This window comes from Papilio machaon, chromosome 5, assembly GCF_912999745.1.
Source record: "Papilio machaon chromosome 5, ilPapMach1.1, whole genome shotgun sequence".
Lineage (NCBI taxonomy): Eukaryota > Metazoa > Arthropoda > Insecta > Lepidoptera > Papilionidae > Papilio > Papilio machaon.
Window position 1 is genome coordinate 9,863,430 of NC_059990.1, and position 10,613 is coordinate 9,874,042.

General features: G+C 44.4%; 2 protein-coding genes across 4 annotated transcripts in view; one reads left to right on the top strand and one right to left on the bottom strand.

The window, feature by feature from the left end:
- Positions 1–10,613, top strand: part of LOC106709597 (phosphatidylcholine:ceramide cholinephosphotransferase 2) — a 45,868-nt gene that overhangs the window by 16,703 nt on the left and 18,552 nt on the right. The window lies entirely within an intron of this gene.
- Positions 1,219–9,753, bottom strand: LOC106709555 (spondin-1). 3 transcript variants are annotated; one of them, XM_045677971.1, is made up of 14 exons: positions 9,676–9,753; positions 8,410–8,613; positions 7,649–7,901; positions 7,408–7,531; positions 6,886–7,219; positions 6,538–6,668; positions 6,170–6,389; positions 5,912–6,083; positions 5,632–5,822; positions 5,268–5,528; positions 4,641–4,811; positions 2,064–2,183; positions 1,856–1,983; positions 1,219–1,525 (listed from the first exon to the last, which is right to left on the bottom strand). In XM_045677971.1, exons 2-14 carry the CDS (start codon positions 8,594–8,596, stop codon positions 1,451–1,453), a joined length of 2,367 nt encoding a protein of 788 aa, XP_045533927.1. In that variant the 5' UTR covers positions 8,597–8,613; positions 9,676–9,753; the 3' UTR covers positions 1,219–1,450. The 3 variants fall into 3 exon arrangements, with proteins under 3 accessions (XP_045533927.1, XP_045533926.1, XP_045533925.1); XM_045677970.1 differs by lacking the exon at positions 9,676–9,753 and adding an exon at positions 9,313–9,580; XM_045677969.1 differs by lacking the exon at positions 9,676–9,753 and adding an exon at positions 9,309–9,580.

The following is a 10,613-nucleotide window of genomic DNA, read 5'->3' on the forward strand; positions in this document are numbered from 1 at the left end:
AACGAACTTTTGTGATAAGAAGTGTGTATAATTATTTTGTCATTTAGTGGAAGGAGGACAGCAATTATGTCCACCAAAATTATTTAAGTAACAACAAAAATTTGAAATGAAATTGATTTTTCATAACTGAAGTAAGGTCAAAAGTACTCAAGTACTGATTATACCAAAACAGATACAATGTAATATGTATAATTTTACATGGCCGTCGAGTTTACACTCGTGCCATACAATTAACCGCCTCTTAGCATTCAGCTCGGACTGCGGAAGACCGTTCTCCTTGAAAGCAAAAAATTTCAATGTTTTTGTTGTTCTATATACCAAGAGATATCGATGGTTTAATTTTTTATAAAAAAATTAAAATTTAAAACTTCTAAACTAAAATTAAATAGGGTAAAACAAATCACTTATAGGAGATTTTCTGTTACAGGTAAATTTTTCAATGCTCGATCGTTAAATAACGTGGGTAAGTGCAGTGACCGAGGAGGAGGTGCAGTTTACACAAAGCGGGAAAACTGAATTTTCCTTGGACATAAATTTGATGATCACATCTTTTCATCAACTTTCTGAGCCAAAAAAAATTATAACAAAGAAATTGCGTTGAAGTACATACGAATTCAAAGCTCAAAGAGGTTCGTGCCTTGCCTCGAGGTTTTTTTTTTCTACATTGATTTATCATCGATTTCCAATGTCAATTATTTCAATTGTTGCAAATAAAAAATATGAGTTTAATTGTGCGCGAACGATTCACGTTATGTTGAGTTGAGCGTACAATTTAATGTCGGAACAATCGAGAAACAACGATATCAGTATTGAGATGGTACTTGAGCTGTTAGCTGCGTATACTCGTTAGATGTATATAGTAGTTTATGTAATAATGTATTTGCATGGAGGCTGGAAGAACACCGAAAAATAAATATGTTGGGGAATTTTATCCTAAGAAAAATGTTCTTGGTTAATTGTTATGTGGATTTTTTAATTTGCCTTGTAGAAGGGTTGTTAATTGTTATAGGTCCAATGTCTGTGATGACTTTTAATAAAGAAAAAAAAGTAAAAATAAAAGGCATAATATAATTCAAACGTATTTATTTAAAATCTAATGTAAACTTAATTATAAAAAGTACCGGCACATTTAAACCAGACACACCATTCTAAATATTGATAAGTAAACTTTTTTTTAAACTATGGAAGATAATGAAAGCATGTTATAACTTACGTTCGGTGAAAAAACATGATCTTATAGATTCTAGTAATAAATCTATCAGAAAGGAAGCTGTATTTAACAAATAATAGATAAGTACCGTAGATAGATAGTACGTGTGCTCAGTTGTTTCTTGAAATAAAATTCGGTTAAAATATGTTTAAGTTTACTAATGCCTATTCAATAATATCCTAAGAAATGAACCATGTCATAGTATTAAGATTCGTGTTATGTTAACACGTAGTGCGGCAACTAGCAGGCGCGCGAGCAGCGGCGGCGACGCACGAGGCGCGCGGGGCACGGCGGCGCCCCCGGGCCCGCCGGCGACTGTCAACACACAGACAATACCACTGTTAAACATTGCTCTCACAGTTACACACAACCAGTGCGCACATCTCCAGCAGTCAATTGCGCAGATGTTGTGCTGCGTGTTGCAATGTGTTTCGTCACTCTAGAGCGGTATTTCTTTAAAATTCTGAGAGGTATTAGATTACTAAGTCATTAAAATAGTCCGGCTAATTTACTGTGACTACTTTAAGTTCAAGTTAAAGTACGTAAACTGACTTAGAAATGATAGATATGAACAAACTATCTCACAAGAGAAGCTCTTTCCCCGTTCCTACTAAACAAGTAGCAGCACATAAAGTGTATACTGACGAGTACGGTGCGCGTGCGCTCCTGGTAGCCCACGCCGCAAGTCACGCTGCAACGGCTCCACTCGCCCCACGCGCTCAGCCGACACTCCGCGCCAGACGCGCCGCCCGCCGCCGGAGGGGATCCTAGCCCTGGAGGAGGATAATGATACACACAATCATAGTACATATAACTACACTTAATGACAATCATTCTTACACAAAGTGTTTACCATTCAAGGCGGGAGGGACCGGCACGATGGAGACGATGCTGAGGCCGGGGTAATTGGAGGTGGCCGCGGGGCTCGCCGCGCCCCCTGCCGGCCCGGCGCCACCTGCAGGCCCGGCGCCTCCTGTCGGATAACTTAAATGTACAATGTTGGCATATAATCACAACATCAGACAAAAAATCTAACCAAAGCAAAATATTAGATGCATAAAAGTGTTTAAGATGGCGTCACGAGTAATGTCAGCATCTGACGTCAGTTGTTAGAAAACTAAGATAAAAAGGCTCATAACATAAGCGTAATCTTTTTCCCTGCGGCGCATACTGTACAAGATGTACCATATCGTGACGACCGTCTGCTAAGTTGTGACATATTCCAGACATCGACCTAATTATATTAAGTTCATATTACTAAGTTTGATATGTACTTGAACTTGTACATATACTTACCACATCTCAGCATAATAGTTCAATTAAAGTGTACGAAATGCATCAAAACATAATGATTAAAGTTATCACTGTAGAGGTCCACAGCCAGCGCCGCACGGCTTGACCATTGTCGGGACTACAATGATGATTAAATAACAACAAAGTATTTATCTTCGTAAATAAGTTTTTCTATCGTCAATATTTGTCAATTACATTGGTCGCGGGATACTGGACAACATCACGTGTCACGAGATGTCAATTTGTTTGTCACGATAATAAACCTGAGATCGTCGTCGGAACATATTAATGTCCGCTAATACGCTACCTATAACTAACTAGCTGGGTGCTAATCATTCATCACCACACTATCCTTGTAAGAAATAATTTGATAACACCCTCAGCTCGACCTACAGCATCGAAGCTTTGGATTGTTGATCCCTCTCTCCGGTGGCTTAGCTGACGTCAGCCGTTACTACGAGAATTTCAAAGCCTCGCTGACACTGACACGGGTTAACAAGCTCACAGCAGCATTAGGAAGTGATTAACTTGCACTAAGTCTAGGATTATCCATGACTCATTTAATACCAACCCGTGACAAGTTTGCTACAAATAGTAAAAACGTAATTAAAAGATGTCGTAGGAAAATTGTCAATTAGTTTTCCAAAATACAGAGATTAAACAACACAAACAATATAATTTCTCGTACACTTTGAAGGATATTAAATCTAGTAAATATTATAACTTTCTTGTGGAACATAAATCATAAAAATAAGAAAAGTATATGCAGTAAGCTATGTTATATTAATGTCGGGCACATCATCAGGTAGCACCATCTGGCAGTGCCGGCAGAGGCTGGCGAACTGCCAGCATAATGATTGATTGCCAGTTAACTTGTCTGTTTCACATTCACACAGCTCCTGATTATTTAGTACCGCGTGTTCCGTCACTTGCACAGGACGCGGGCCGCTTTTTCAACTGATAACATTGCAATACAGATTGCGTAAAATAACGTCTGTTATCCTTATAACTGGTAATGTCTGGACATGGCACGTACTCGCGGACATCAACGCCAAAGTTTCTTCTTCAGTTGATAAGTTATTGATATTAACAACAACAGTCATGCCATGTGATTCCTGGCTTAGTGCCCCCCAACCCACCCCTCTCCCAATTTACTTGCTTCAGATTTAGGAGATCGTGTAGTCGGGTAAAGATCCCACGTAGGAGTACCACTTTGTTGTTTGGCAGTTTATTTTAAATATCTCTCGGATTGTGTGTAGTTAACATATTGTGTACGATGCACATAACTCCGTGGGATGCGTGGGGGTGGGGGCAGGAGGCGGGGAGCGCGGTGGTCAAGGCCGCGCTTTCGCAGCCCTCCCCCTCCCCCGGCCCCCACCACACACGTCACCCGCGTTACTCGCAATCCACTGCACATGCTCATGCCACTTAACGAGGCTCATTAAAATATTAAGAGAAATAGCACAAGTTTTCGGACTCTTGCAAGACCATAGATATATGTATAAACTTTAAGCAGTTGTCCACGACTTTGTTTGCGCGGAATTTTTAAAAATATATTCCCAACAGTGAAAGAATTTTTGAAATCGGTTTAGTCGTGTCGGAGCCTATACAATGCAATGAAACAAACAAATTAACAAACAATTAAATCGTTCCTCTTAACAATATTAATGTAGAAGTAAATATAGATGGAGGATTAACATACAACTTTCACATCTAATCAAGAGTCGTTTTTCGATATTTTATTTTGTATTGTAAATGATAAGACTGAGATTTTTGTTTCGGCGGCACATATTAAAATACATGACATGTTCTAGACTGATTTAATATGTCTTAGTTTATTTTTTCACAAAATATTGCTAGCATTTTTATGCAGCGTTGTATTAAATAACATACATAAAGCCTCAACTGAACGATATTAAAATGTATTCATTTTGTACGTAAGTATTTTGATATAACAATAATGGCTGTAGTTGATTTATATTGTACTGGGATTGTCATAAATGCGAACAATAAATCATAATGTCGTCACTTATATATATATCATTATATTACTTTATATATATCATATAGATACTTATCATTGAAAATAATTAAAATAAGTTTCCAGTAGCAGTAGCACTGGTACATATGTACTCACCGAGCAGCACCTTGCAGGTGTCCATGCAGTCCTGCTGCGTGAGGAAGTTGTTCTGTCCGCCGCGACATCCGCCGTAGTTGAAGGGCACGCACATGCCCTTCATCGCCACGAATGCCCAGCGCTGGTACAGGCCGCGGCACGGGCCTTGCTCCGGTGCCTCCATGCAGATACCTAGGGGGGGGGGGGCACATACATATAAACTCACATCATAACAGAGAAGCTGGATCTTTATATTCACGTTGTTAGCACGTTACGCGTAAGTTTTGTGTATGTGCAACTAAGTAGCAACAGAGACCTGTCAATATGTAACGTGACCTTGTCGAGACGTATTCCCGGAGGAGCCATTACCATGAAGGCCAGCGATACGACTTTGTTGTACGCATAAGGCAATAGTAAAAGCTTTTATCTATTGTTTTACCGAACAAGAAAACTGATAGCAAAGACCGCGATCAAAGAACTTTAATTGTAGGTAACTTAATAACTTAAAGCAACTAAGGTGTTGAGTATTGATTGGCGTGTCTGTCACCTAACGACCCATATTAATTCAAATGCAGTCCATTAAAACGGTTCTGACTTTGTGAGCAATAAGTTGAGCAAAAGAAGCCGCAAAGAGATGAGTATAGTTACGCTTAGCTGTGGGCATGTCGATGGCGCAGTCGGCGCGGTCCTGGCAGGGCCGCTGCTGCAGCAGCTCGACGCGCGCCGAGCACTCCTGCTGGCGGTCCGCCGGCACCAGCAGCAGCCGCGTGCGGAACCTCACGCCGCGCCCGCACGACGCCGAGCACGGCGACCAGCCCGACCACTCGGTGGTGGGGCACGCGGGGTCCGACAAGCCCGCGTCCGCCTCCGCCTCCACGCACTGCGGCTCCATGCACTTACGATTCTCCTCTGACAACACATCATGTCGCATATTACAAACCGCCACCGACCTATTAAAATTTTCGATGCTGCTCAACAACTCAACAGCCCAATTGAAGAGTTGAGTTCGTACCGGTGGGCACCAACGGGCACTTCTTGAAGCCCATGTGGTCGAGGAAGGTGCGGCGGCGCGTGCTGATGCCGATGCCGCACGTCACCGAGCACTCGCTCCACGGGCCCCACTCCGTCGTGCGGCATGCTTCCTCCGGCACTCCAACCGCCTCCGCCTCAGCCTCCACCTCCGCCTCCGCCGCGCCGCGCTCGCTGATCGATGTTATCAACATAAAAATATTTCTTTGCACAAATTTTATTACTAAGAATATGAACAGTAAAAAGTACGCTATTGCACTCACGGGCACTCGGGCACGTCGGCGACGCACATCTCCTTGGAGACGAGCTGGCGGTCGCAGGCGAACATGGCGGCCTTCTGCGGCATACGGTATTCGCGCGTGCGCATGCGCAGCCCCTTGCCGCACGACACCGAGCACGCAGACCACGCGCTCCACTCCGTCACCCCGCACTCCGCTGCAACGACACAGCCGACAACACGTCAAATAAAAACCAAACAACGATAACCTTGAAAACAATAAGAATAATTATTTTGCACTTACGGCGATTGACGGCCTGCGTGTTCTCGGCCTCCTCGAGCACCAGAGCCTGCAGCGTGTCCTCGTCGCAGCCGCGCGGCAGCAGGCTCTCGCGCGTGATGTACAGCCGCGCCATGGGCCGCAGCTCGCCCCCAGGGTTGTAGAAGGGCGCGCGCGGGTCCTCCGGGTACATCGTAGTGATGCGATACATCTTCTCGCGGGGAATCGTTTCAGAGTTTGCCGACTGCGGGAAGTAACAGTTTAATAATTCATCCATATTTACTCGACTATTTTAGGGCCTTTATCAAATGAAATAGTTAAATATTGTTAAGGACTTAAAAAAATAAAAGGGGCGCAAAGACAATAAACAAGTATTAAAGCGGTTTCGTCACCATGTAAGAGATGCCGTTGTCGGTGCCGGCGTCGTAGGGGAACAGGTCGATGGTCTTGCTCTCCGCCCAGCTACAGTCTTTGTTACACAGCTCCAGCCCACTCACGCCCACCACCCAGTCGGGGGAGGGGCCTGCGCGTGACGGACAAATAATTTTAATGACCATCACACCGGATTGCTTCTAAACTTTATACTCCAACTTATCGGTCAAGTGGACTCATGATATGTTTTCGGCTTAACAGAACAACGAACAACAAATAGTAACACTCAAATATGATTCGAAAACTTGAGACGGTATCACATACGGATATTGATGTGATAGGATATAATATAGAAGGCTGATGAGTACCGAACATGGAGGCGAGGGAGAGGTAGTGGCGCGTCCTGTCGACGGTAAAGACGGCGGAGGTGTTGGCGTTGACGCGCGGGTGCCACAGGCCCTGCGCCTTCACCACGGAGCGCAGCAGCCGCCCGCGCTGGCGCAGCTCACGCTCCAGCAGCCCCACAGAACCCCACTCCGCCAGCGACCTGAAACCATCGGACGCGATCTGCCCCTCCCCCCAGAATGAGAAGTTGCGCGGGTGCGTGGCGCCGATCACGTCGGAGAAGTGCGTCAGCCACAAGGCCTGAACCGGGAAGTCTTTAGGATGCGTCTGTGGCGACCACAGTCCCTCGAACACCATCTGCCAAAGCAATAATTATAACATTACATTACAAAAGATATTATTAGAATCATTGCCTTTAAAGTTCGAGCTGTTTTATAGTTACTCCATAAGATAACGTTAACATATTAAGTAAAACGAGCAAAATAAGGTGTCGCGTTTATAACAAGTCGGTGAGGGCTGCGAGCACAGCCGAGTAGAGCGGGCACCTTGTACTTGGCATCGTCGCAGGCGCAGCAGTCGGGCGCAGCGAGCGCGGTGTCCTCGCACACGCGTCGCGTCAACTGCCCGTCCTCCGCAAACCACCGGCTAGCGTTCTCGTAGACCATGGCCCTACGCAACAAGCATTGTCGTAAAGTTACCCATTAGTTCAACGTTGCTCCTAGTTATACGTCCTGCTATTCGATATACGGTCGGTAACATGACATAGCCTGCCTAACATGAACTTACTTAAGGAGCACGCATCCGGAGCCGGCCTCGGGCGCCTTCCACATGACCTGGACCTCGGTCTTGGGCAGGTCGTCGGCCTCCAGAACCGAGTTGACGCACTCCTCATCAAATCGGGTGAGCGTATCGGCGAACAGCTGGAATTGTCCTTGGCGGCGCAGCGAGCGCGGTGCGGTGCCGTCCTGCGGCTCCACCACCAACTGGAACCGCGTGAACTGCTGCACCACGTCGTGCGTGCGCGATCCCACCAGCGTTACTGACCACATAACACATCATTTTTTTTTTAAATTTCAATCCATCATTAATAAATAGAGAAGTATTACCAGTAGCCATGTATATGTAAAATGGCCTAGTCACTCCTGACATAGGTGAGGGTCCGAGCCCCTCTATGGGAACGTATAGTGAGCTGATGATGATATGTAATAGGTAGTATTAAAATGAAAATTAATAAAGTCACAAAGTATACATGGCGAGCGAACAAATAAAATGTTGTATTTTTCGGAAGTGGCGCTTATCGCTCGGTAGGAGCCGCAATGAACGCACCACATTATCGCCGCAGATAAATTCATAACCAGAAACAGGCAGTTATTCACTTCAATCTGTTACTGTTATAATATGCCTAAGGTGATTTGTCTGTTGAAATTTATTTCAATCTATAAATATCATGAACAAGCAAAATTGTATGTTCCGTTACATGTATTCCTGCAACTTCGATACATACAGAAAAAAATACTGAACTGGGACATTATGAAATGCGAGCATACCGACGTATCGGTGTCCAGGGGCGTAGCGCTCCGTGTCCTCGCTGAGCAACAGCCGGTAGTGGTTGTCCCCCGGGGACTTGTCAGCAGCGGCCTCGCGCGGCGCCAGCTCGCATCCTACCGCGGCTTCAGTGGCCGCCGCGCCCGACGCGCACGCTCCCAGCGCCAGTAGCACGCACCACGAAAACATTTTCTTACGCAGTCATACTGTAAAGAGAGGCGTTCAAATTAAATGTGCATTCCTCGAACAAGATCGAACATGACTTCAGGATTTATTGAAATCTGTGATGCAAAGAGCCGATGATAGGAAACTAGTGGTGCTACGGGTTGCGGGACAGCTACGATCACTATGAATAATATATTTTTCGAAGAAACTTGTACACAGTGGCGAAAGATAGCTACTCTGTCTGTCTTCTTCGCAGCAAAAATCTTCTAAGAAATGAGAAAAAAACATGTGTTCAGCATTAACAGCCGCGTTTCGTTACGCCGCCGGGGGTCGAGGGTCGGAGGTAAGAGGCCGAGACCGAGTCTCGTCTATTGCCAGCAGTACTTACTTCCTCTTGTAATTATAATTAAGACAATTTACGTCATGTCCTTCTCGCTCACGTCCTACATACAATGTTTTATTAATTACGAAACATAACACATTAAAAATGTCAATTTGGTTGATTGGGTGTTAGAACAGAATACGGATAGGATTTTTAAAACTTAATTTGAGAAGACTTATTTATACTCATAATTACACTAATACCAACATTTACTAATATTATAAAGAGGAACGATTTTATTTTAATATTGTAGTGTCGTAATTTATGCATATTTAAAATTAATAAATTACACAATAACTGTTCATCAATGTGTTTAAAAATCTTTTTAATAAATATTATTTATAATGAACTCACCGACCGTCAGCGTCGTATGCTAGAATCAGGAGTGCGCAATGGGCGGTGAGATGCGCGGGCGCGGCGCGGGGGAGGAGGAGGAGAGGCAGCAGATAAGGGGTCACGACTTGCGCGCCCTCTGCCCTGGACTCGTTACCAGATTTGACAAAATATTCCGACACACTTGCCAATTATTTCAAAGTAATGAAATGGGACAAAGCCCGTCCCACACGTTCCTGCGGACCCGCTCCACTACCCGAATATATCTTCTCCTATCACCGTCGACTCACACACATGTCTGTCACACTTTATATACAAAAGGGCATAATACCACAGTTTGCTGGGCAGCATATATACCAGTAACTTTGCAGTCAGAGTGGGGACTCACCTTGCGACGTGCGGCGCGCTAATGAGCATTGAGCAGACGACAGGCGACAGCAGCCGCTCAAGTGATGCTTCCGGGCCCTCGCGTGCCGCCGCCGCCGCCGCCGCCGCCGCCGCATGCCGGGCCCACGCGGCTCGCGCTCACTTAGCTTACGGCCACACTCAATACGTATCTACTTGTTAAAACGACAGACATTAATCGTGAGACAGACCTAACTTTCCTCTGGATTTCCAATATTCATGGATCTTTTTGCTCGAATTATTATTTGATTACCACTAAGCGGCGCCCGGTGAACATTTAGTTTCTGTGAGTACGACAGTTAAACGTAAGAATTGTTCTGTAGTGTACAAGCAATCTAATTTTAATTTCTCACCTCACCTCATCTATATCTTACCATTGCAATGTTTACAGTCAGTATACAGTGTCGATACATTCCTGTATAAGATCATAATATTGTTTATTTATGGTTAATAAAAGAGACCATTATGTTGTGCTCAGGTGTTTAATGTGTGGAAGTTTTCAAGTGTGAACATACGTTTATTTGAGTAAAGGAAGATGCGAGACGAGGCAAGATTATTATCTCATAAGTTTTCAACATCTCTCCACCGCCGGAGTCTGGTTAAAATTAAATAGATGATAGCTGTAGAGTGGTAGTTAGATATAGAGGCAGCTGGCCGGTAGACGATATCATCACAAGTATACGTAACGCTACATCAGTGAGACAAACATTGTAATATATATACTAAAATTATGTAATTACACGTTTACTGCTGGTTACTGTTGTCGAGCTGATGGTTCTACCTATCAATAGGCCCAGTAGGATTTTTTGTTCATCCGGAGTCGTTGGGCTGTTCAGTGAACACCCTCTTTCTTCACTTTCTGTGTCAATGCTCTCATCACCGGCTGATAAACAATTTCAATTGTATTTTTGACAGATCTAT